At 45.8% G+C, this 26,524-nt stretch overlaps 2 protein-coding genes and 1 non-coding gene across 4 annotated transcripts in view; 2 read left to right on the top strand and 1 right to left on the bottom strand.

Annotated features, from left to right (window-relative positions):
• NME5 (NME/NM23 family member 5) overlaps nt 1–3,240 on the top strand; it is a 49,979-nt gene extending 46,739 nt beyond the window's left edge. For both annotated transcript variants that reach the window (XR_007726819.1, XM_050795616.1), the window contains one exon: nt 3,129–3,240. Coding sequence is in view for 1 of the 2 variants with exons in the window: in XM_050795616.1 (XP_050651573.1) it covers nt 3,129–3,185 (57 nt within the window). In the remaining variant the exon portion in view is untranslated. The remainder of the gene's footprint in view (nt 1–3,128) is intronic.
• A 632-nt stretch (nt 3,241–3,872) lies between these two features.
• Nucleotides 3,873–10,568, bottom strand: WNT8A (Wnt family member 8A). Its single transcript, XM_050795612.1, has 6 exons — nt 10,444–10,568; nt 10,320–10,353; nt 9,967–10,105; nt 6,721–6,846; nt 5,889–6,031; nt 3,873–4,418 (listed from the first exon to the last, which is right to left on the bottom strand). Exons 1-6 carry the CDS (start codon nt 10,509–10,511, stop codon nt 3,873–3,875), a joined length of 1,056 nt encoding a protein of 351 aa, XP_050651569.1. The 5' UTR covers nt 10,512–10,568.
• A 15,050-nt stretch (nt 10,569–25,618) lies between these two features.
• Nucleotides 25,619–25,721, top strand: LOC126957739 (U6 spliceosomal RNA). The gene has a single exon (XR_007726910.1). It is a non-coding gene; the product is annotated as a U6 spliceosomal RNA (small nuclear RNA).
• The last annotated feature ends 803 nt before the right edge of the window (nt 25,722–26,524 follow it).

Raw genomic sequence — 26,524 nt, forward strand, 5'->3', positions numbered from 1 at the left:
TTTTTTTTTTTTTTTTTTTTTTTTTTTTGAGGCAGGGTCTCACTCTATCACCCAGGCTGGAGTGCAGTAGCATGATCACAGCTCACTGCAGCCTCGACCTCCCAGGCTCAGTGGATCCTCCTACCTCAGCCTCTGGAGTAGCTGTGACTACTGGTGCACGCCACCACGCCTGGCTAACTTTTTGGTATTTTTTGTAGAGAAGGGGTTTTGCCATGTTGCCCAGGCTGGTCTCTAACTCCTGGACTCAAGTGATCTGCCTGCCTCAGCCTCCCAAAGTGTTGAGATTACGAGTGTGAGCCACCACACTTGGCCTCTTTTCTTTCTTTCCCTCTTTTTTTTTTTTGTTGTTGTTGTAGAGATTGGGTCTTGCCATATTACCCAGGGTGGTCTCAGACTTCCTGACCTCAAGTGATTCTCCCGGCTTGGCCTCCCAAAAGCACATTTTCCTTTTAATCTAGACTGAGCAAATACAGAATTCCATTGTGCAGGGGAAGAGATGCTGTGCTTGGATTTACTGAACTAGGGGAATAGGCTCATGGACAGGTTCCCCTCATTGAGTTGATCACTTTTTCAGCAGATTTACAAGATCCATCATCAGATCGTGGCCAATCTGCCTGTCTTGGGTGCTGAATCTATGGAAACTGGGGGTTTTACTGTTCTGTCACCTTAATGATAGCCAGCTTGTTAAGGATGAACCAAAAGGGAAGGGGTGTAGGGCTGTAACTGATGAATCTGAATAAGGCTGTGTTGCCTTGGAGTGAATCCTTGACAGGAAGGCGACGGATGCAGAGAAATCCAAATTCCTGTTGTTTCTGGCTGCGGGTCCATGTGGGAAGATTGGTTGGTGTGACTGATTGCTCTGAAGGTGAGATGGAAGAGGGTGGGAGAGGCTTGGAAGGAGAAGAGACTAAGGAGACTATGAGTTTTTTGGGGAAGCAGACAAACTTCAAGGAATTCTCATTGCCCTGAGATTTCTTGGTGAAAACCTCTGCTATAAGCCCACGGTAAACACAAGGCTTGTTCTCTTGGAATGACCTTTTGAACAGGGCAGCAGGGCTGGTTGTGCTCCTGAAAATCCCTCCCAAGATTATTTGGTATGTCAGTAAGGTCCTGGGGAAGATGTCAAAGCCTCAGGTGCCTGGGTTCTTTGGCTGGAGATTCAGTTAGGAATGCAGGGAGAAAATCTAGTGTGTTCATTTCTCTAGCACAGGGTCACAACTCGGGTTTCAGGGGAGGTGCTTTGACGTCTATATTTATTGAGGGTTTAACCTCTGTGCTGGATAATTTTATTTTTGCTTTTTCTCTGGGCCTCAGGGAAATAATCTTTTGGTTGCCTATTTCCATTCCTCCTTCCATGACCACCAAGCAGCACACACCACACACACTTTGTTTCTCTGTCACTGCTGCAGTGTGCTTTTGAACTTTCCATTGAAGGAGGGACAGAGAGGAAATCTGTCACTTCCTTGACATAGGCTTCGCTTTTATGTATCTGTCCTTGTATCTGTTCTCTGACATCTGTGGTAGTTTTAAATGTTTCTCTTGAGATGCCAACTTCCTTCATGAACATTTCACCTTCCTTTTCACTAAAAAACAAAATTGGTTATTCCTTTTTGGCATTAAAACAAATAACACATTAACTCTTTCTGATGACAAAAAAGATTTATTGTAGGCAAACGTAAAAATACAGAAAAACACAAAAGGAAAACAAACCACTCTATTTTGGTATCACATAGTGGCAAATATTTGCACATTGCCACAAAAACAAAATTGGATTCATCCTGAACATGCCACTTTGCAATCAACTTTGTTCACTTAATTCTATCATGCATGTTTTCCATGTTACTAAGTATTTCTCAAGAATATTTTAGTGGTTAACAGTCTACTGTAAGGTCATGATTTACTTGTTTATCCTACTTTGAACACTTAAATTGTTTTCTAATTTAAAACAATAAGCTAGGGGTGTTTTCCCATTTTTGGTGATCATTTTTACTTTTTATTCAACATATTCAAAATATCTCCTCCAGGCAGGGTGCAAGCCTGTGCAGACAGCAGAGATTCCCAAGGCTGAGATATTCAGATTTAGGAAACCAGCGGCTAAGCTCCCAGGGCTCTCTTTATGGGAAACGACCCCTCCTCCAAAGATTACCACTGGAAGATGTGGAAGTGCAAATGCAGGCAGGCAGAATCCACAACTCTTTTTGTCTCTTGCCCTGGGGCCCAGGTCTTGGTGTACAGACACCCCAGGACGCCCAAGTTAAGAGAGCAAACACACTTTGAATATGGTCCAGGTTCAAAGGGCTTCCTTACTCCCCAAGTTACTTAGGTTGCATTAAAATAACACTTTCTAATTCTGGGAGTCTGTATTGTTTTGCTGTTGACCAGTGTCTGGGTCTCAATTTTTCATTGCCTGACAAACACTGAAATCAAGAGAGTTGGATATTTCTAGTTTCCCCTTTTTCCTGGTGGATTATTGGGATACAGAAGCAGGGTTTCCCTTTTTGATCTTAAGGTTTCCAAAGGGAGTAATAGAAGTCCCAGCTGGATATATCTTGGAAGGATTTGTTGCAAAATAAAGTTGAGTTCTCAATCTAGGAAAATAACAAAGGAGTCCCCAGCTCTCTGAGGAGCATCACTCTTGTGGGACCTTGTCTGGGTAGGTCATAGTCACCTGTCCACTTATTGCCACGATTCCCTTTCCATGGCTGCAGAGATGGTTTAGGAACTCCAAAAACCCCCAGGTTATACAGGGTGTTGGTTTCCCCAGGTGTGGGTGGGAAGAATTTATTTTCTTTTCTCTTTCTTTTTTTTTTTTTTTTTTGAGACGGAGTCTCGCTGTGTCTCCCAGGCTGGAGTGCAGTGGCGCGATCTCGGCTCACTGCAAGCTCCGCCCCCTGGGTTCACGCCATTCTCCCACCTCAGCCTCCCAAGTAGCTGGGACTACAGGCGCTCGCTACCACGCCCGGCTAATTTTTTGTATTTTTAGTAGAGACGGGGTTTCACCGTGTTAGCCAGGATGGTCTCGATCTCCTGACCTCGTGATCCACCCGCCTCGGCCTCCCAAAGTGCTGGGATTACAGGCTTGAGCCACCGCGCCCGGCCTCTCTTTCTTTTTTTTTTTTTTGAGACAGGGTCTCAGTTTTGTTGCCCAGGCTGGAGTGCAACGGCACAATCACACCTCACTGTAGTCTCGATCTCCTGGCTCCAATGATCCTGTCGCCTCAGCCTTCCAAGTATCTAGGACTACAGGCAAGTGGCACTACACCTGGTTAATTTTTAAATTTTGTGTAGAGATGGTGTCTTCCTATGTTGTCCAGGCTGGAGGAAGAACTTCTCAAAAGTGCATACTTGGAGGGAAAGAAATCTAACATTCTAAAACTTCCCAGTAGGCAGATATGTGGTCTTTATCCCATTTATCAGCATGGATTTGTAGTCACAGGCTGCTCTTCAGGAGTCTGAACAGAACTCTTTCATTTTTTGCTTCTGTTCTCCTGATTCCCAGCAGCACAGCTAGGTTGGACATGGTCTGAAATTTAAAGGAACAAATACTTTGAAGGTCCCTCTAGATATGGACCCCAAACCAAACTCTCCCTGTAGGAAGCTGCATAAGTACAGGCACAGAGATGGGAAAGTAGCTTGCAGGAAAGATGAAATGGGGGTCTGCCAAAATCAGGAGGCCCAGATTCCAATTTCAGCCCTGCCAGGAATATGCTGTGGAATCTTGGGCCTCCATTTCCCCACCGATAGCAGATATCAAGAGGACTACAGACCAACACTGCAATTTTCCAATTGCTTTCCAATCTGTTCTCTCTAAGAGAGAAGCTACATCCCCTTCCACTGATGCAATTAATCAAGTGAACTTGTGTGGGGTATTATCAGGCACTGCCCTCACTCAGGGACTGGGCACTGCCTGAGGAGCGTGTGCAGTAATACTTGCTCACCACATGCGTACACTGGTCACACTTGACCTTACAGCACCACTGGAATTTGCAGTTACAGCTGATTATGACTTCAGTTTTCCTCTCTTCCACCTGCAGCCCACATTCAGTGCATAGGCGCCCACAGCTACGTCGCTCCCACCTGGATGTGTTGTGGCTGTTCTGTAGGCACTCACGACCCTCTGTGCCATAGATGCCCAGGCTGGAATTGCAGGTACAGTAATCTGGTGATTCCTCTAAAAAGATCAGTTCCGCCTCTGCGCTAGGAAGGAAGGCCTCAGCAGGCGCCCAGTGGCCCTCAGCGCTGTTCCCAGCTCTCAGCTGCTGCTTATCCATTTCAATTTTCAGCGCCTGGTCATACTTGGCCTTTAGGTAGTCTCCCATCTCTCGGAAGTCAGCCAGCTGCAGCCAGCACGTCTGTATGCTGCAGCTCCCAGAGATGCCATGACATTTGCAGGTCCTTTTCATGGTGGCTCTCACTGCCTTCACAGAGAGAACACAAAAGAGAATGGCTCTGAGTAGGGAAGACCAAAGGTTAGTGATTAAAGGTAATGTTTTAGAGCTGTGTTTCTTGAATTTAAAGGAGCATCAGAATTATTGGGGAAGCTCGTGAAGAATATTTATTCCTGGGCCCTACCTCAGATCTTCTCAATGAGGATATTCAGTGGGGAAGGGGCTGGTACTGGTGATTTTAAAGCTTCCCTGGGTGATTCTGATGGAGAGCCAGGCAAGAGCTGGGAACGTTACTAGAGTCCAGAAACCTCTGCTCCAGGCTCAACTCAATCACTTGTCAAGCTTTTCTCTATCTGCCCAGCTGGAATAAGAATTGAATATAATAATGACCAAGGAAGTACTCTGTAAATTTTAAAGGAAACTATGATAATTGCCACAGTTATTGTCTTGAGGGTGGGGGTGAGAATATTTTGGGGGGTTTGGATTTGTCCTCTGGGTCTTCTCTGAGAGGGGAGGGAGCTCCTTGAGTCTGAACACTTATACCCCCAAGGCAATGAATTACCCATGGTTGTACTTGCTTAAAAAACCTCTTCCTGGCTGGACACGGTGGTGGCTCATGCCTGTAATCCCAAAATGTTGGGAGGCCGAGGCAAGAGGATTGCTTGAGCTCAGGAGGCCAAGACCAGCCTGGGCAATATGGGGAAACTTCATCTCTACAAAACCCACAAAAATTAGCCAGGCATAGTGGCAAGTGCCTGTAGTTCCAGGTTCTCAGAAGGCTGAGGTGGGAGGATGGCTTCAGCCTGGGAGGTGGAGGCTGCAGTGAGCCGAGATGGCACTACTGCACTTCAGCCTGGGTGACAGAATAAGACCCTGTCTCAAAAAAAGCCCCCAAAACCCAAAAACCCTTTCCCCCTTTCCCCGTTTCCCTGGGCACCCAGGATATCTAGGTGTATGTTCACAGGAAATTTCTACACTTTTGGCTCTAAATCCAACTTGTTTCCCGATTTGTGTTCCGAATACTCCAGAGATTGCCACCCCACTAGAAGTCTTGGGGGAGAGTTAGACACTTCAGAGAAGCCTAGATCAATCCCAATTCCCCATAGCTCAGACAGACTTTAGGACACAAGGCTGGACAACAAGGCCCTGTTAATTTACTAGAACATGCAGTTGAAGTGATAAAAATTTAAGTCATAGAAGCAAGGCCTTGATTCTGTGTTCTCAGAAGCCCGCCTGTGGAGGGGCAGAGCAGAACATACAATGACAAGAGGACTCAGTGAGAAGATCTGAGTTTACTGCCTGTCTCTGACAGTTATTAGTTGCCTTGGACAAGCCACTTGGCTCAGACTTAATTGATTTTGTCATCCAGAGAATGCAGGTAGCCATCTCAGTCTGGCTGGGTAGTATGAGGAAAGAATGTAGAAGACAGCTCTTGGTAAATTGTGAAGGGCTGTGCAGATGTGAAGCTGTTGAAATACTGGCCACAACTCCTATACCCACCAGTCTGCCGGCCCTGTTGTTGTGAAGATTCATCAGGGCTCTGGCATCCTTCCCCTTCTCCAAACTGTCCACAAAGAGTTTGGAGATCCTTTCCCCAAATTCCACATTGTCGCTGCAGCCTCCCCAGATCCAGCCATGGCCTCCTATACATAAGGAAAGAATAAGTTCTCCATGTAGCTCCGTGCTCAGTCCCAGTCACCCGCCAAACCATCCCCAAGAGCCCTAGAGTGTAAAGCTATGGCTGAAGGTGAGACAGGGAAATGGAGGTGCATGGGGTGGGTGGGTAGGAGTCCGATTGCCAAAGCCAACTGCCCACCCTTCAGACACTTCCCAGCCATAAGCAATTAGTCTTCTATACCCACAGTAAAAGTAGGCACACTGGGGCTAACTTAGATGCTCTCAAAGGTTCACTGCAGCTCAAACATTCTGGAATTCTGCACCATTATTCTACAATTATCTCGTAAAGGTTACTACCTCCTTCATTAGTGATAAATCTGAGTAAGTGTCTTAGGTAGTCTGCAAATTGCTGAGTAGCTCTAGATTATGGATGAGCCATTCCAAGCCTGAAATACCAGGGCTAGCTTTAACTCACTTCAACCTTCTCATTTCTAATTGCCTTGTTGCTTGTAGAGCTACTTGCCTATACCTGGACTTATGGACCCAGGCTCAACTCTGAGAGTGTAAGGCTAGGAGATTCTACAATTGAAGGAGTTGCTGGAGTCTTGAGGTTTAAGGGAGCTGTGTCCCTCAGCCTTTCCCTGGAAGACTTTAGCCTGCACTCAGCTCTGTAGCCCCTCACCTCTTCCCACCCCCATTGGAAAGCTCAACTTACCTGTTTTTCCATTTTTTGACCCATCACAGCCACAGTTTTCGAAGTCACCCATGCTACAGTTCTTGGTGATGGTGTGCATGACTCCGGCAGAGCTGATAGCATGTATGAAGGAAGTCTCTCTGGTGGCTTTGGAGAGAGAGAGGGAACTGACTGGAACTTGGACCCTGATGACCCAAAGCAGAGGCTTTGGAAAAGTAATATTGTTTCTCTCCCTTATCCCCTACTTCCTTTGGGTTTAAGAAGATGCTTTTCTTTTCTTTTCTTTTTCTTTTTTTTTTTTGAGACTTGCTCTGTCACCAGGCTGGAGTGCAGTGGTGTGATCTTGGCTCACTGCAACCTCTGCCTCCCAGGTTCAAGCGATTCTCCTGCCCAAGCCTCCTGAGTAGCTGGGACTACAGGCGCATGCCACCATGCCCAGCTAATTTTTGTATTTCTAGTAGAGACAGAGTTTCACCATGTTGACCAGGATGGTCTTGATCTCTTGACCTCATGATCTGCCCTCCTTGGCCTCCCAAAGTGCTGGGATTACAGGCATGAACCACTGTGGCTGGCCTTTTTTTTTTTTTTTTTTTTTTTTTTGAGACAGAGTCTCACTCTGTTGCCCAGGCTGGGGTGCAGTGGCACGATCTTGGCTCTTTGCAAACTCTGCCTCCCAGATTCAAGCAATTCTCCTGCCTCAGCCTCCTGAGTAGCAGGTATGTGCCACCATGCCTGGCTAATTTTTTATTTTTAGTAGAGATGGGGTTTCACCATGTTGGCCAGGCTGGTCTTGAACTCCTGATCTCAGGTGACCCACCCGCCTGGCCTCCCAGAGTGTTGGGATTACAGGTGTGAGCCACTGTGCCTGGCCTATTTTTTAAAAATTATTGTTATATTTTTTGAGACAAGGTCTCACTCTTGCCCAGGTTGGAGTGCAGTACATGATCTCGGCTCACTATAACCTCCACCTTCTGGATTCAAGCAATTCTCGTGCCTCAGCCTCCTGAGTAGCTGGGACTATAGGTGCCTGCTACCACACCTGGCTATTTAAAATTTTTTTTTAGTTTTTAGTACCATATGGGGTTTCACCATATTGGCCAGAGTGGTCTAGAACTCCTGGGCTCAAGTGATCCACTCACCTTGGTCTCCCAAAGTGCTGGGATTACATGCATGAGCCACCACACCTGACCTATTATTATTGTATTAGAAATAGGGTCTCATTATGTTACCCAGACTGGACTCAAACTCCTGGGCACAAGCAATCTTCCCGTCTCAGCCTCCCAAAATGCTGGGATTACAGATGCGAGCCACTGCATCCAGCCAATGCTCTTCTGTTTGAAAGAACAATGCATATCTTTTCAGCCTCCTTACTTCATCCAGGCAGGAATGAACATCCCCATGTTACCAGTGGGGAAAGTAAAAACTAGAGATAGAATGATGAGACCAATGTAATCCCAGCACTTTGGGAGGCTAAGGTGGGTGGATCGCTTGAGCTCAGGAGTTTGAGACCAACCTAGGCAACATGATGAAAACCTGTCTCTATAAAAAATACAAAAATTAGCCGGGCATGGGGGTGCATGCCTGTAGTCCCAGCTACTCAGGAGACTGAGGTGTGAGAATTGCTTGAGCCTGGGAGGCAGAGTCTGCAGTGAGCCGAGATTATGCCACTGCAATCCAGCCTGGGTAGCAAAGTGAAACCCTGTCTCAAAAAAAAAAAGAATGATGAGAACAAGACCACTTTCCAGTTGTGGTGTTGGGATCAGGACCTTGCCCTCTTAGAGTCCAGCCTAGACCTCTGTCCACTAGCCACTGCTGCTAGTCCTTAGGCAGTGAGACTCAGGGCTCGATGCTGGCCTAGGAGAGAGAGGAGGACCTTTGCTGCTTCTGACTGGGAAGCTTGGGTCATGTAATAATCATAACAATCATGACTGCCACCTACTGAGCTCTTATCTTACTAAACTCTTTACAAACATTGTCACATTTCATTTCTATGTACTCCCTATTCTATCTGTATACCCCATGGGGAGACATTTCTTTCGAGCCTCATCTTTTTTTTTTGAGACAAGGTCTTGCTCTGTCACCCAGGCAGGAGTGTAGTGGTGTGATCATAGCTCACTATATTCTTGAACTCCTGGGTTCCAGAAATCCTCACAACTCAGCCTTCCAGGTAGCTGGGACTACAGGCACATGCTACCATGCCGGCTAATATTTTTACTTCTATTTTTAGTAGAGAGAGCTCTTGCTATGTTGCCCAGGCTGGTCTTGAACTCCTGAACTCAAGCGATCCTCCTGCCTTAGCCTTCCAAAGTGCTGGGATTATAGGCATGGTCCCAACACGTGCTTAGCCACTTTCTCCGTCTTCTTTACTCTTTCCCCTAACTATTCTCAGGTGAATGGTGAATGTTATCTTCAAAAATGACACGCAAACTACAGCACACAGTTACAAATGGGTGCACATGCACACCCATACACACACACACACCCCCCACCTGAGGCACAACTCAATGTGACGTCTCAGTTTTTCTGTTGTTGAGATTTTATGGCAGTTAGCCATGTGAAACTTCCTCAGGAGCTGCAAACACCTGATTTTTATTTCATGCAACTCAGTGCAAGATCAGTGTGTACAAACACACAAATATAAGCATGCATTTAAAAAATAGAGTGATTTCTGCTGAGCACTGTGGCTCACGCCTGTAATTCCAGAACTTTTGGAGGCTGAGGTGGGTGGATCACCTGAGGTCAGGAGTTTGAGACCAGCCTGGCTAACATGGTGAAACCCCATCTCTACTAAAAATACAAAAAATTAGCCAGGCGTGGTGCATGCCTGTAATCCCAGCTACTCAGGAGGCTGAGGCAGGAGAATCATTTGAACTCGGGAGGCAGAAGTTGCGGTGAGCCGAGATTGTGCCATTGCGCTCCAGCCTGGGCAACAGAGTGAGACTTCGTCTCAAAAAAAAAAAAAAAAAAAGAGTAATTTCCTACATTTGTCTCATACATAGAGACACCTCATATCCACCTCATTCAAATCCATGGGATACTTCTGATGAACTAAACAGAACTGGCCTTACTGACCCAAATCACAAATCTGAGGTTGAGAGAGGGGAGGTAATTTACTCAAGGCCACATAGCAAGGAAATAGCAGGTCAGCAGGTCACTGGTAGCATTTTCATTTCACTGTGCAATACATGTCACACATATACACATACTGCAGGCGCCCCTCCATTCCCGTATATACCCCTTGTACAGGTGAGTTCCACACAAACTTACCACTTCTCAGCCTATTGTGGGTGGAGAGCTGAAGAGCATTTTCAGGGCAGTTCCAGCGTTCCCAAGCAAACTGGAACTTGCATTCCTCGATGCCACTCTGGGCACCCAAGGCCACGCTAGTCGTGTAGGTCAGATAGGCCTGGCAAAGGGAAGAGGGCTGTGAGCTTCTGCCTGGTATGGGTGATCTGGGATAGGAGAAGCAGGCAGGACTCAGATGGGCCAGCTCTCCATTGAGAATCAACCATGGGTTCCTCTGGGTGAGGGGCTCTGGCACTGTCCCCTCCCCTCTTTTCTCCAGAAGAGTCCCCTTAGGGCCCTCAGTGGGTAAAAACAGAAGCTGGAGATCATCCTACCTTGGGACCTGTTATCAGGAAATTGTTCACTGACCTACCAAGAAGAGAAAAAGTGAGGCAGAGGTGAATGGGGATGAGACAATGGGGCTTCCTTGGCAGGGAGTGAGGGTGGGAAAGGACTTACCAGGCAGAGGCACTGAGTGCAGCACAGCATATGCCCACAGCTGCCCAGAGCATAGACAGGTTCCCCATCGCCCTGCCTACCCCCGCGGACCAGGTCCAGCTCAGGGCCAAGTCCAGAGAAGTGAGCAGAGGGCAGGGTCTTCCTCAGTATTTATGTGAGAAGATTCTGAATGTCCAAGGGGGGAAATCAGCAGCTCTTCTCATTTGTTCTTGACTGGCAGGGCTGCAGGAGCCACTGACCCAGTGGGGGATCTGGGAGGAGGGACTCAGTTTTCGCGGAAAGCCCCGCCCTGCCCAGCCCCTCCAGCCCTTTTTCCTCCCAGACTGAGAAAGAGGCTGAAGCTTTTCTCCTATCCTTGAGATTTCTTTCTTCTATATGTCAATTTTGTCTCTTCCTGCTTCTTTGGCCCATTTCTCAGAATCATGTAGGCCAGAGCAGGCTGGGTCCTTAACCCTGAAGGCAGGTCACCTATTCTTGGAGCTACAGTGTCCTCTGTCAGTGAGAGCCCCCTCTCTGCCCTGCCATCCTCCCCCAGGTGTTAACAATCAGAAAGCAACTCCATCTGGAGCCCCTGCCTACTCATTTACCTGAACCAGTGACTGGGCCATCCCTACCACTTCCTTCAGGTCTGTGAGGTGATGGAGCTGTGGGACTATGCAGCAGGAACACTTCAGAGTCCATCTCTGCAACAGTCCCTTCTACCACATTCTAGCAAAGTAAGTGCTGGGAAATTTCCTTCATTCCTAGCAAATCTGTCCTTTTATATCTGAAGGTTACAACTGCAGTTAGTTGATTTTTTATATATCTGAGAACCAACCATAGGGTCACCCAGGGCTATATTTGGGAAGACTGATGCCTTCCTTTTTTCTTTCTTTTTTTGAGACAGAGTCTCTCGCTCTGCCGCCCAGGCTGGAGTGCAGTGGTGCAATCTCAGCTCACTGCAACCTCCGTCTCCTGGGTTCAAGCGATTCTCCTACCTCAGCCTCCCAAGTATCTGAGACTACAGGTGCCAGCCACCAGGCCCGGCTAATTTTTGTATTTTTAGTAGAGAAAGGGTTTCACCATGTTGGCCAGCCTGGTCTTGAACTCCTGGGCTCAAGTGATCTGCCTGCCTTGGTCTCCCAAAATGCTGGGATTATAGGCATGAGCCACTGTGCATGGCCCTGATGCCTTTCTTTCTGATACCATTTTGTTACTAGGACTTAAGCTCCTTAGGCAGGAATCTGTCTTTTATTTTATTTATTTATTTATTTATTTATTTTGAGATGGAGTCCCACTCTGTCACCAGGCTGGAGTGCAGTGTTGTGATCTCGGCTCACTGCAACCTCTACCTCCCGGGATCGAGCAATTATCCTGCCTCAGCCTCCAGAGTAGCTGGGATTACAGGTGTGTGCCACCATGCCCAGCTAATTTTGTATTTTTAGTGGAGACGGGGTTTCACTATGTTGGCCAGGCTGGTCTCAAACTCCTGACCTCAGGTGACCCGCACACTTTTGGCCTCCTAAAGCGCTGGAATTAGAGGTGTGAGCCACCGCACCCAGCCAGGAATGTCTTTTAGGTTCACTTTGGGTTCTTAGTGCTTAAGAAGGCATCTGGATGATCGAATGAAAGAACCTGTAACCCCTAGTGGGCACCATTAGGTATGGTTGGGGACTAGAATAAAGGGGGGGGAAGTCCTTGTTGGTTGCTGAAGCTCTTTCCTAAGGCTGGAGAAGAAGGTCTAGAGAAGTTCAGAGGAAAGCATAGATGGAAAGTCACAGTTCTGACTCTATCCTGTGACCATTACAGCATCCAGATCACTTCCCAGAACCCTGGACCTGGTTTGGGTGGGAAGTGGAGCTCAGAGATCCCCCCACCAAAGGAATCCCAGGGGCCAAAGAGTCCCCAGGTGTCTTTAGGGCATACTCCAAGTATGGGCCAGTCTTGGCATCAGTCTGCAAACTGACTGTTGTCCTTCTGACATAAGATAATTACAAAAAATATATGTTTAGAAATTTTTATAGCAATTTGGAGCAATTTTAGATATGCTAAACCTAAGAGGAAATTTGGGCTCCTATTTTGTATGTAGTTTTTTGTTTCATTTCTCTGGAAGGATGAGGACAGAAAGTCCTAATGGACTGAAGCTCTGCCTCCTAGCCCCCAGCAAGCTGTCTTCCTTTGATTGCTTGTGGGCTTCTCTGCTTGGGGAAAATAGGTATCCCAGACTTGAGTTACGTGAGAAAAGCCCACTAAGTTAGCCTCAGCGGCCTTTTCTCTGTCTCCTACTTTTCCCAATCAAGAATGTCATTTAACTTTCACTTGTTAAGACAGCAGGGTTGATTTCTATGGCACTCACCGTGGGGTCAGAACAGGGTTAGTGATAGCTCCCAGGAAGTCCCCTGCCACCTCGAAAGAGTTTTAGGAGTGACTCCACATTCGCTTCCTGTGTGTGAGTGACTGGGTCTTATGCTTCTGTGTTCCCCACTGCACCTGGCATTTAATTGGTACTCTACAAAAAATACTCTTTTATTTTCTAGGCAGCAGAGGGGAAGACAGTTTTTTGTGTGCAAACTGTGCTCTCTGCTGCTCAGATTCTATAAAGATCATATAGTTTTTCTGAATGGAAGTGAGAATTTATAGAGAGGCCTCTGCTCCAGGTACCAGGAGTCCTGGGCTTTGGCCACTAATTTGCTGTGTGACCTTGGGCAAGCTGTTTGCCACTGTTTGGACTCAGATTCTTCATCTCTAAAATGAGGGAGTGGGGAAAATGTTGAAGGTTGAATGACCACTAGAGACTTTCCCAGCTGGGCTGGGCATGGTAGCTCACGTCTATAATCCCAGCCCTTTGGAAGGCTGAGCGGGGAGGATCGCCTGAGCCCAGGACTTTGAGGCTACAGTGAGCCATGATTGTGCCACTGTACTCTAGCCTAGGTGGCAGAATGAGACCCCGTCTCTAAAAAAAAAAGGCCAGGGCTCACTCCTGTAATCCCAGCACTTTGGGAGGCCAAGGCAGGCAAATCACCTGAGTTTAGGAGTTTGAGACCAGCCTGGCCAACATGGTGGAACCCCATCTCTAATAAAAATACAAAAATTAGCCAAAAAAAAAAAAAAAAAAAAGATTTACAGAGTTTATTAATCCCAGAGGTGATTGTAGGACAGAAATCTTATCTTCTTCAGTGGAGAGCATTGGAATTATCTTTGTTTGTTTGTTTGTTTGTTTTGAGAAGGAGTCTCTGTCACCCAGGCTAGAGTGCAGTGGTGCGATCTCAGCTCACCACAACCTCCGCCTCCTGGATTCAAAGCCATTCTCATGCCTCAGCCATCCAAGTAGCTGGGATTACAGGTGCTCGCCTCCACGCTTGGCTAATTTTTGTATTTTTAGTAGAGATGGGGTTTCACCATGTTGGCCAGGATGGTTTCAAACTCCTGGCCTCAAGGAATTTGCCCACCTCAGCCTCCCAAAGTGCTGGGATTACAGATATGAGCCACTGTGCCTGGTCAGAATTATCTTATAATGATTAGATGAACCTTTAAGATGAATACCTGGAGGATAACCAGTGCCTTCTTCAGAGTCCTTTGGGGTGTGTCTACATAAGACCCCTGTGCTGGGCTGACTGAATTTTTCACTGCAGACAGAGCTTTCCTGGAGAGAATAGCGACAGGCATTCCGCATCAAGTCTACAAATCATTTCCAGTCAACCTGTGCATCAATTTCCTTAATCCCAGCTCTGTTGTCTCATTAGCTTTTAAGTAATGATCCAACTCTTGGTTTCTCTCTTAGAGGAATGGAAATCTAGAGCTGAAGACTAGAGCAGAAGACGATGGTGGGAACAGATGAGCCTTGACAAGATAGATTGAATCTGAAGCCCCGGTGTGCTGGTAAATGGTTAGCAACTGGATTGGGTGTGGCAGGAGCCTGATTGGTAATGTTTGTTCATTTTCATGGTATAAATACTAGAGCATGGTGAACTGCAAACTGCCAACGTGGACTTGGGAAGAGATGTAGTATATCATTATATAATATTTCTGTCATATAGGTATAATGGGTATAAATAACCTTCAGCATAAATGATAGTGAAATTTAGCAAACTAATTAGGAAGTGATGAATTTTGAGTATTTGTTACCTTTGTTTTTAATATAATTATGTTTATATAATTTAATTTTAAATATTGGCTGTATTTAACAACCAGTTTGCAAAATTCTTTTTTTTTTTTTTTTTTTTTTTGAGACAGAGTCTCACGCTGTTGCCCAGGCTGGAGTGCAGTGGCGCGATCTCGGCTCACTGCAAGCTCCGCCTCCTGGGTTCACGCCATTCTCCTGCCTCAGCCTCCTGAGTAGCTGGGACTACAGGCGCCCGCCACCGCGCCTGGCTAATTTTTTGTATTTTTAGTAGAGACGGGGTTTCACTGTGGTCTCGATCTCCTGACCTTTTGATCCGCCCGCCTCGGCCTCCCAAAGTGCTGGGATTACAGGCTTGAGCCACTGCGCCCGGCTGCAAAATTCTTAAAAATGCAACAACCGCTCTCAGGAGTGGGTATAAGCTGCCTTCAGCACACCACTGGCACTGAAGCCCAGTGTCCTCCCTCTAGGCCACGGGGAGAAAAAGTGGAAATTGTGGAATTGAACACCCAATAATTGTTTCAGTTATGTGCAGGGCTTTAATTTTTCCTCTTACTACCCGCCTTCATGGAGCTTACTGTCTAGTAACAGGAGACAAGGTATGTATCTATCTATAATGTCAGTAGAACATGTGAATAGATACGATGAATAAGCATTCACACTTCTGGAAAGGTATTACCAGGTAATCTGAAGGCCCCTTCCGCCTCTAATGTTCCAGGATGATGAGATTCCAGGAGTCCTAGGGAAGCACTGAGGACTATAATCAATAAAGGATATACCAACGTCACCCTAGCTGTGCCCAGCTTCAGGAAATTCAGAGGCCGTTCGTGGAACCTTAGAGTGTCTGAGCTAGAGAGTTCCATTTGACAAGGATGCAACTGAGACCCATAGAGAGAGAACTTATTGAGGGTTTCACAGTGTTTTGGGCCCAAGAGAGCCTGGATTCCAGCATCCTGGTTTGCCCAGGACCGAGAGGTTTCCTATAGTTTGAGGCTTTCAATGTTAAAACCAGGACAGTCTTGAGCAAACCAGGATAGCTGGTCACCCGACAGCAAAGGTATGCATCCTAGGCCAGTGCTTCTTTCTAAAAGTGCACTTTCACTGAACTTCCCAAATCCTTCCATCCCCAACATTTCTTTCCCAGGCTCCTTGCAGGGCTCTGAGCCTACAGGGGCTGATTAGACTGTAGGAGCAAGTTGCAAAAGAGCTGAGTAGAGAGGGGGTGGAGGTGACTGGAGAATGCCAAAAGACAAAGAGATAGGATTTCTGACTTTTTACACTTCTCTGCTAATTAGATAAAGGATTGGGATGGGGGAGAATGAGCCTCCATGCATATTCTTCTGAGCTGTGACAGGGAGCAGAGTTTAGGGATTTTTCTATCCCTGGTCTCCACCCCTCCTCCCTGGAAGCTTCTCACCCCCTGGGGATCCTTGACTCCCAGTCCAAATGCCACAGCTGCTTGAGCTCCTGACCCTCCCTTTGGCCCCTTCAATTTAGCCTCAGTGACTTGCCAAGTTCCCCAACAATATGGTCTGGGAAAAAAAGTGGAATACTTCTGTTTTCCCTTTCAGATTCAGGGTTCCAGGTGTCGGGAGGGAAATGAGGCCCTCCTGTGTGAAAATGGGATCAGTTGGTGGTCTATTGGATGCATGGGCCTGTAAGGACAAGGGCATATTAGGGGGGATCAGTCTGAAAGCCATGACTTGATCTGTTTCGTGTTGGCAAGTATGTTTCCTTCATCAATCTGGGAGCTGCTTAAGGCTGTGCCCTGCCAATCCCACCCACACAGTGATCGCCCAAGGACAGGGACGTGTTTCTCCCATCAGACTGAGGTACCCAAATGGCAGAGGCCTCATCTTCACCACTAGCCTCGGAAGAGTTAGAGTTGGAGGGGCTCACCCAACACAAGGTTTCAGTTGGCTAAAACCTCTTGTTTTTTATTCCCTCTTTGTTTTAAACCCCCATCTCTGTCCTATCCATCTCTGGATAGGACACAGAAGTTCTCAATTAATGTTTCTTGATTAATTGTTGAAGAAGAAGGTTTGGAACTGGTTGTAGGATTTTACTAGTTTTCAGAGAAATATGCATTTATTCATTCCAAAAATATGTACCTACTCAGTTCAGGCTAGTACTCAATACTTATGAGTCCAAGATGAATTAGGAGGTATTTTCATCTAGAAGCTCTCATTCTGGTCTGAGAGAGAGAGAAGTTTAAGTTATTTTTAATAACTTAAAGTGAAATAAGGAATGTTGGAAATGTTGGAAGGATGCAAGGAAATGGGGATAAATAAGGAAATGCCATAGAAGGGACTTCTGATGAAAACCTGCCATCTGCTGGCAGTGAACGGTACAACAAGCTCTTTTGTTGCCATAATATGGGTTCAGTACTGGAATTCTAGCCATTATCCAGTACCTGCCTAATGGATAGCCAGTCCAGTGATTGGCACTGAGCTGTGAACCTTGTAAAGGGATTTTTGTCTTTGAAAAACTTGTACGGCCGGGCGCGGTGGCTCAAGCCTGTAATCCCAGCACTTTGGGAGGCCGAGACGGGCGGATCACTAGGTCAGGAGATCGAGACCATCCTGGCGAACACGGTGAAACCCCGTCTCTACTAAAAAATACAAAAAACTAGCCGGGCGAGGTGGCGGGCGCCTGTAGTCCCAGCTACTCGGGAGGCTGAGGCAGGAGAATGGCGTAAACCCGGGGGGCGGAGCTTGCAGTGAGCTGAGATCCGGCCACTGCACTCCAGCCCGGGCGACAGAGCCAGACTCCGTCTCAAAAAAAAAAAAAAAAAAAAAAGAAAAACTTGTACTATGCTTATGGATGTAAGATATAATTGAAAAAGTTGTCAATCAACCAAGCAACAGATATTTGAATATGCACACACAAAAAATATGCTTTTAAAAAAAGCATAGGCCAGGCACGGTGGCTCAGCCCTGTAATCCCAGCACTTTGGGAGGCTGAGGCAGGAGGAACATGAGGTCAGGAGTTCGAGACCAGCCTGGCCAACATGATGAAACCCTGTCTTTACTAAAAATACAAAAAATTAGCCAGGCGTGGTGGCGCCCACCTCTAATCCCAGCTACTCAGAAGGCTGAGGCAGGAGAATTGCTTGAACTGAGGAGGCAGAGGTTGCAGTGAGCCAAGATCATACCAGTGCACTCCAGCCTGGGTGACAGAGCAAGACTCTGTCTTGAGAAAAAAAAAAAAGCATGTAATTCATGCTTGTTACCAAAAAAAATTAAATAAAACATGGAAATATGTAACGTAAAAAATAGGACTCTCTGACATCCAACTCCCTGTAAGTAATAATTATGTACAGTTTAGTGTGGAATTTTTTTTTTTTTTTTTTTTTTTGAGACGGAGTCTCGCTCTGTCGCCCGGGCTGGAGTGCAGTGGCCGGACCTCAGCTCACTGCAAGCTCCGCCTCCCGGGTTCCCGCCATTCTCCTGCCTCAGCCTCCCGAGTAGCTGGGACCACAGGCGCCCGCCACCTCGCCCGGCTAGTTTTTTGTATTTTTTTAGTAGAGACGGGGTTTCACCGTGTCAGCCAGGATGGTCTCCATCTCCTGACCTCGTGATCCGCCCGTCTCGGCCTCCCAAAGTGCTGGGATTACAGGCTTGAGCCACCGCGCCCGGCCTAGTGTGGATTTTTTTTTTCTCTGCATATATAAATGTTTATATATACATATGTAATTTTTTTTCTTTTTAAAGATGGGGTCTTGCTATGTTGCTCAGGCTGGCTTCAAACTCCTGGGCTCAAGCAATCTTCTCACCTCAGCCTTCTGAATAGCTAGGACTCCAGGTATGCACCAGTGTGCCAAGCTATATACATATTAATATATTTTATTATTTGAGATGGGGTCTTGCTCTGTCACTCAGGCTGGAGTGCAGTGGCACGATCTTGGCTCACTGCAACCTCCACCTCCCGGGTTCCAGCAATTCTTGTGCCTCAGCCTCTTGAGTAGCTGGGATTACAGTACCCTGCCACCATGCTCGGCTAATTTTTTGTATTTTTAGTAGAGACGGGGTTTTACCATGTTGGCCTAGCTCGTCTTGAACTCCTGACCTCAAGTGATCCACCCGCCTTGGCCTCTCAAAGTGCTGAGATTACAGGCATGAGCCACCATGGCTGGCCTTAATTTTCTATGTTCTCTTTTTCTTTTTCTTTTTTTTTTTTTTTTGAGACGGAGTCTCGCTCTGTCGCCCAGCCCAGGCTGGAGTGCAGTGGCGCGATCTCGGCTCACTGCAAGCTCCGCCTCCCGGGTTCACGCCATTCTCCTGCCTCAGCCTCCCGAGTAGCTGGGACTACAGGCGCCCACAACCGCGCCCGGCTAATTTTTTGTATTTTTAGTAGAGACGGGGTTTCACCGTGGTCTCGATCTCCTAACCTTGTGATCCGCCCGCCTCGGCCTCCCAAAGTGATGGGATTACAGGCGTGAGCCACCGCGCCCGGCCTATGTTCTCTTTTTCTACAATTATTTCTGGATGTGAAAGGGGGAAGGGATATTGGATCTCCTGCACTAATTTTCTCATTTTCTTATCTTTTATTTCCTGTTTTCCATTTTTTTGTTGTATTGTTTAGGAGAGTGCCTCAATTTTATCTTCCCACCATTATGTTGAAATTCTAAAAATTTCTGTATCAAATACTCAGTACCTAAGCCTTTTCCCTTACTCTCTGAATGTTCCTTTCTTTTTTTTTTTGAGACGGAGTCTCATTCTGTCACCCAGGCTGGAATGTGGTGGTGCACTGCAACTTCTGCCTCGTGGGTTCAAGCGATTCTCCTGCCTCAGCCTCCCAAGTAGCTGGGATTACAGGCCTGCACCACCACACCTGGCTAGTTTTTGTATTTTTAGTAGAGACGGGGTTTCACCATGTTGCCCAGGCTGCTCTCGAACTCCTGACCTCAGGTGATCTGCCTGCCTTGGCCTCCCAAAGTACTGGGATTACAGGTGTGAACCACCTTACCTGGCCTGAATATTTCTTTTTTATCATACTCTGTTCTTGTTTCATGATTGCAATATCTTCTCTTAAATCTGTAAGGATACAATTTTCAAAACTTTTGTTTCCTGTTTTATTTCTTCTTCCAAATTCCTTTTTATCTATAATCTTAGAGCCTTTTCTCAAAAGTCTAGTGATGCTTGGCTGTCCATTCATGCTTAACAATGAGGGGCTAAAAGCTTTTTGTATCTGGATGGGGCTTGTTGAATAGTGTGCTTCACTCCAGAGAGATAAGATAGCTCCTAGCTAATTCACTGGGGAATCCCAAGCATCAGTATCTTTAAGTCTTTTTTCTAGGGTTAGTTTTGCCAGAGAGGTCTTTTATAACCTATTGAGTTATAGACCTATTGAGTCTATAACTCAATAGGTGAAAAATCTTTCTTTCTTTCTTTCTTTTTTATTTTTTTTATTTTTTGGAGACAGTCTTGCTCTGTTGCCCAGGCTGGAGTGCAGTGGCGCGATCTCGGCTTACTGTAAGCTCCGACTCCCAGGTTCATGCCATTCTCCTGCCTCAGCCTCCTGAGTAGCTGGGACTACAGGCGCCCACCACCACACTTGGCTAATTTTTTTTGGTATTTTTAGTAGAGATGGGGTTTCACCGTGTTAGTCAGGATGGTCTCTATCTCCTGACCTCGTGATCTGCCCACCTCAGCCTCCCAAAGTGCTGGGATTACAGGCGTGAGCCACCATGCCCTGCCAAAATATTTCATTTTAACTTGTATTTTTTATTATTAGTGAGGTGGAGCACCTTTTTACATGTTAATTATCTGTTTAGATTTCTTATTCTATGAAATGATTCTGGACACTTTTTTTGACTACTTCTATTTTGCACTCATTTTTCTTACAGATTTATGGAATCCAATTATTAACATATAATATGTTGCAAAAATTGTTTTCCTTTTTGTTGTTTGCCTTTTTTTTTTCTTTTTTTGGAGGCAGAGTCATGCTCTGTCACCTTGGCTGGAGTGCAGTGGTGTGATCATAGCTCACTGTAGCCTCGAGCTCATGGGCTCAAGGAATCTTTCCACTTTAACCTCCCAAGTTGGTGGGATTATAGGCATATGCCACTACACCCGGCTAATTTTTTTTTGAGACGGAGTCTTGCTCTGTCGACTAGGCTGGAGTGCAGTGGCGCAATCTCGGCTCACTGCAAGCTCTGCCTCCCCGGGTTCACGCCATTCTCCTGCCTCAGCCTCCCGAGTAACTGGGACTACAGGTGCCCGCCACCACGCCCGGCTAATTTTTTTTTTTTTTTTTTGTATTTTTAATAGAGATGGGGTTTCACCATGTTAGCCAGGATGGTCTCGATCTCCTGACCTCGTGATCTGCCCACCTCGGCCTCCCAAAGTGCTGGGATTACAGGCTTGAGCCACGGCACCTGGCCACACCTGCCTGATTTTTAGATATAGGGTCTCACTATGTTGCCAACGCTGATCTCAAATTCCTGAGTTTAAGTGATCCTCCTGCCTCAGACTCCCAAAGTGCTGGTATTACAGTCATGAGTCACTGTATCCAGCCCAACTTTTAATTTTGAATATGTTGTCTTTTTCCCTAAAGAAATTAAATTTTTGGCCGGGCGCGGTGGCTCAAGCCTGTAATCCCAGCACTTTGGGAGGCCGAGATGGGCGGATCACAAGGTCAGGAGATCGAGACCATGCTGGGTAACACGGTGAAACCCCGTCTCTACTAAAAAATACAAAAAATTAGCCAGGCGAGGTGGCGGGCGCCTGTAGTCCCAGCTACTCGGGAGGCTGAGGCAGGAGAATGGCGTGAACCCAGGAGGCGGAGCTTGCAGTGAGCTGAGATCCGGCCACTGCACTCCAGCCTGGGCGACAGAGCGAGACTCCGTCTCAAAAAAAAAAAAAAAAAAAAAAAAAAAAAAAAAAGAAATTAAATTTTTTTTTTTCTGTTTTGGTCAACTTATTCCTTTAAGTATTCTAGGTTTTGAGTAATTAATAGAACAAACTGCCTCATTTAAATATGATAAAAATGTTCTGTATTTTCTTTTTCTTTTGTTGTGATTTTATTTTCTAATTATAGACCTTTTATATATGTAACTAACTTTTGTATATTATATGGGGCTTGCCTTTCATCTATCCCCCGTACCTCATATAGGCAGGCAATTGCCACTCAATTTATTAAATAATTTATAATTTCCCCACTGATTTGAAATGCTACCTACAGGCCGGGCGCGGTGGCTCAAGCCTGTAATCCCAGCACTTTGGGAGGCCGAGACGGGCGGATCATGAGGTCAGGAGATCGAGACCATCCTGGCTAACACGGTGAAACCCCGTCTCTACTAAAAAATACAAAAAACTAGCCGGGCGAAGTGGCGGGCGCCTGTAGTCCCAGCTACTTGGGAGGCTGAGGCAGGAGAATGGCGTGTACCCGGGAGGCGGAGCTTGCAGTGAGCTGAGATCCGGCCACTGCACTCCAGCCTGGGTGACAGAGCATGACTCCGTCTCAAAAAAAAAAAAAAAAAAAAAAAAAAAAAAAAAAGAAATGCTACCTACAGACCGGGCATGGTTGCTCACACCTGTAATCCCAGTGCTTTAAGAGGTGGAGCTGGGAGGATCGCTTGAGGCCAGGAGTTCGAGACCAGCCTGGTCAACATAATGAGACCTCATGTCTACTTTTTTTTTCTTTTATTATTATTATTATTATACTTTAAGTTCTAGGGTACATGTGCATAACGTGCAGGTTTGTTACTTTTTTTTTTTGAGATGGAGTCTTGCTTTGTCACTCAGGCTGGAGTGCAGTGGCACAGTTTCAGCTTACTGCAACCTTCGCCTCCTGAGTTCAAGCCATTCTCCTGCCTCAGCCTCCTGAGTAGCTGGGATTACAGACACGTACCACCACGACCAACTAGTTTTTGTATTTTTAGTAGAGATGGGGTTTCACCATGTTGGCCAGGCTGGTCTCGAACTCCTGACCTCATGATCTGCCTGTCTCGGCCTCCCAAGGTGCTGGGATTATAGGTGTGAGCCACTGTGCCTCATCTCTATTAAAAAAAAAAAAAGAATTAAAAAACATTTTTTTAAATGAGAAAGGCCACCTACTAAATTCCCATACATCCATAGATTTAGCCACGGAATTGCTATTCTATTTCATATATCTTTGTCTTTTCTTTTGCTAATAATACACTTTTGCTGGGCTCGGTGGCTCACCCAGCACTTATAATCCCAAGACTTCGGAAAGTTGAGGTGGGTGGATCACTTGAGGCCTGGAGTTCGAGACCGGCCTAGCCAACATGGTGAAACCCCGTTTCTACTAAAAACGCAAAAAGTTAGCCAGGCATGCTGGGGGTGTGCATGCCTGTAATCACAGCTACTTGGGAGGCTGAGGCATGAGAATCGTTGAACTTGGGAGGTGGAGGTTGCAGTGAGCAGAGATCGTGCCACTGCACTCCAACCAGGGCAACAGAGTGAGACTCTCTTTCCAAAAAAAAACAACAATAACAATAATAGGCCGGGTGCGGTGGCTCACGCCTGTAATCCCAGCACTTTGGGAGGCTGAGGTGAGTGGATTACAAGGTCAGGAGTTCAAGAGCAGCCTGGCCAAGATGGTGAACCCTGTCTCTACTAAAATTACAAAAACTAGCCAGGCGTGGTGGCAGGCATCTGTAATCCCAGCTACTTGGGAGGCTGAGGCAGGAGAATCGCTTGAACCCAGGTGGCAGAGGTTGCTGTGAGCCGAGACTGAGCACTCCAGTGGCTGGATGACAGAGTGAGACTCTATCTCAAAAACAAAAAAATAAAAACAATAATAATTCACATGTTATTACTATGTAATCATAGCATTTTTTTTTGCTTTTTTGTCATAGCATATTTTAATATTTAATAAAACAAGTGCCTCCTCCTTATTCTTTTCAAGAATTTTCTTGTATAATACATTTATATCTTTTAGAAAAACTTTATAATCAAATTGTCAAATAAAAATCATTGAGATTATAATTGTAATTATTCTAAATTTATTGATAAATTTGAGGAGAAAATTGACGTTTTTATACCATTTAATCTTTCCATCCAGTAGCACAGTAGGCTTTCCCTTTATTCAGATTGTTTTTTTTTTTTTTTTTTTTTTTTTTTGTTTTTTTTTTTTTGAGACGGAGTCTTGCTCTGTCGCCCGAGCTGGAGTGCAATGGCCAGATCTCAGCTCACTGCAACCTCTGCCTCCCAGGTTTACGCCATTCTCCTGCCTCAGCCTCCTAAGTGACTGGGACTACAGGCGCCCGCCACCACGCCCGGCTAATTTTTTGTATTTTTTAGTAGAGACAGGGTTTCACCGTGTTAGCCAGGTTGGTCTCGATCTCCTGACCTCGTGATCCGCCCATCTCGGCCTCCCAAAGTGCTGGGATTACAGGCTTGAGCCACCGCGCCCGGCCTCAGATTGTTTTTCTGTGTCTTTCAGAAAACCTTTATAGTCTTTTTCATATAAAGAACCTTTATTTCTGATTGATTTTCTAGCTGGTTATTGCCATTAATGCCAGCAATGTAATGAATTAATACATTTCCTAAGATTGAAAAATTTTGAATCTTGAGCTAAACCCTAATGGATCGTGTGTTTTTCCTTTAATATATTTTTAGATTCTCTTTGCTAATATCCGATTTAGGTTTTATGCTTCTTACTCACAAGTGAGATTGGTCTATGCTTTTTTTCCTCTTCAAACTAGTTTTGTCAGGTTTTAGTAAAAGGATTTTGCTAGTCCCATAAACTGAAAGGTACATTTTCAATTTTCTTCTATGATCTAGAACAGTTTATATAATAGAGGAATTACTCCTCTAGCTCAACAACAACAACAAAAAACAAATAATACAATTTAAAAATGGGCAAGGACTTGACTAGACATCTCTCCAAAGGTGATGTACAAATGACCAACAAGCATATGAAAAGATGTTCAATGTCACTAATCATTAGAAAAATGAAAATAAAAAAGATAACAATATCATTATTATTTATTATTATTATTATTATTTGGGATGGAGTTTTGCTCTTGTTGACTGGAGTGCAATGGCATGGTCTTGACTCACTGCAACCTCTGCCTCCTGGGTTCAAGTGATTCTCCTGCCTCAGCCTCCCAAGTAGCTGGGATTACAGGCACCCGCCATCGCACCCAACTCATTTTTGTATTTTTAGTAGAGACAGGGTTTCACCATGTTGGCCAGGCTGATCTTGAACACCTGACCTCAAGTGATCTGTCCACCTCAGCCTCCCAGAGTACTGAGATTACAGGTACCAGCCACCACGCCCGGCCAAAAAAAATATATTTTAAGTACCAGGTACCAGGCACCAGGTTAGATGCTGGGAATACATCTATTAACCGGCTGACCAGCACCCTGCCCTCCAGAGCATATCATTTAGCAAATCAGGCAATAGAAGGTCTTCCTGAGTAAGCAGAGGAGTTTAGACACTACCCTGTGAGACACTGCACTCATGTGGCTCTCTGATGGGAGCGGATGGAGAGATGTCCTCAGCCTGCGGATGACATGGAAGGGGGGTATGCAGAGGAAATGCAGAGTGTTGAAGAGCTAGGTCTCCAACACTCTGTGAGCCTCAGCTATGAACCCCAGACTAGAATGAATGCACTGCAGAGGCAGGGAAGTGGTCAGAGTTTCTGAGAAAGTCATTCATTCAGAGAGATGGAAAACTTCTTAATCTTTTCTCAGATAATTTACATTTAATAAAAGTATAGCCTTTGTTTGATTTAAGCTGCAGGAATGAAACTCTGATGATGGAATCATTGGCTTGAGTCAGTAGGAAGAAGAGGGGTTTGGTGTAGAGGGGCAGTCAGGGCGATCCCTGAAATCACCTCTTTTTAGGAGCTGTCCACCTCAGAGGCCAGCTCTGACCTTCCATGTGATGTGAGGGATACTGCTTCACTCTCTGGATATCGTTTTCAGCATATTCAGAAACGGAAGCAGGAGTTCTTGGTTTTCCAGAACTGAGGACATTCCCTCTTAACTCCTAAGTGATTATCACCCTGCCTTCCCCTGCAAACTCAGCTTTCCCGGAGAAAACAAGAGAGAGGGGATGCAGGGAAATGGGCAGTAGGCACACTTAATAATCCTGTAAGGAGTGCTTGTTGTGACAGTGCATATACTAAAACTGAAATGATATAGAGATTAGCATAACCCTGCATAAGGATGATGTGCAAATTTATGAAGCTTCTTAAGTGTAAATTTTGAAAGTCATGGGAAACAGACAAAGGTTCTTCCCAAACCTGGGACCATGCAACTCCCTGGAATCATTTAAAAGAGCACTGAACAACCAGAGCCAACAGGCAGAGTGACCAGCTCATCCTGTTTTCCCCTGGACAAAGTCCTGTGTTCCAGGCAAACTGGGATGGCTGTCACCCCATCAGGAGGCTGGTCTTTAGCTCTGCATCTGCCATTGACTCCCTTCCCTTCACAGCCTGAGTTTCCTCCTCACTTGTAAAGTAGTATACCTGGACAAGATGATAACTAAGGGTACTTCCAAATGGAAATTTGCCCTGGCTGCCCTAACATCCAGAAGCCCTCAAGGAACTTGCCATGAGCGTGGGCAGAACCAATCTCATCACCAGGGGATGCACCTGAAGGTTCAGGGGCCTGCACATTTTCCCATACAGACCCTCCGCTGTTACTGATTCCTGTGAGTGACGTAGTTAATACCAGCAAACAGTGTATTATAATCATTAGTTGTCACTACAAAATAGAGTGAAGATGATTATTCCTAGTTGTCAGATTGTTTCAAGGAGTATGTAAACCAAAAATAAGAAATGTAGAAAAAAAAAATTTCACAATGCTCCCAGCTGGCATTATATCCATTTAATTATACAGTCATATTGGAATGATACGTGGTTATCATTTCTATTTAGAATTTTACTTGTGCCAGGCCTGGTGGCTCACACCTGTAATCCCAGCACTTTGGGAGGGCGAAGTGGGCGGATCACCTGAGGTCAGGAGTTGGAGATCAGCCTGACCAACATGGCGAAACCCTGTC

The sequence above is a fragment of the Macaca thibetana genome, chromosome 6 (genome assembly GCF_024542745.1).
Source record: "Macaca thibetana thibetana isolate TM-01 chromosome 6, ASM2454274v1, whole genome shotgun sequence".
In the NCBI taxonomy this organism is placed as follows: Eukaryota; Metazoa; Chordata; class Mammalia; order Primates; family Cercopithecidae; genus Macaca; species Macaca thibetana.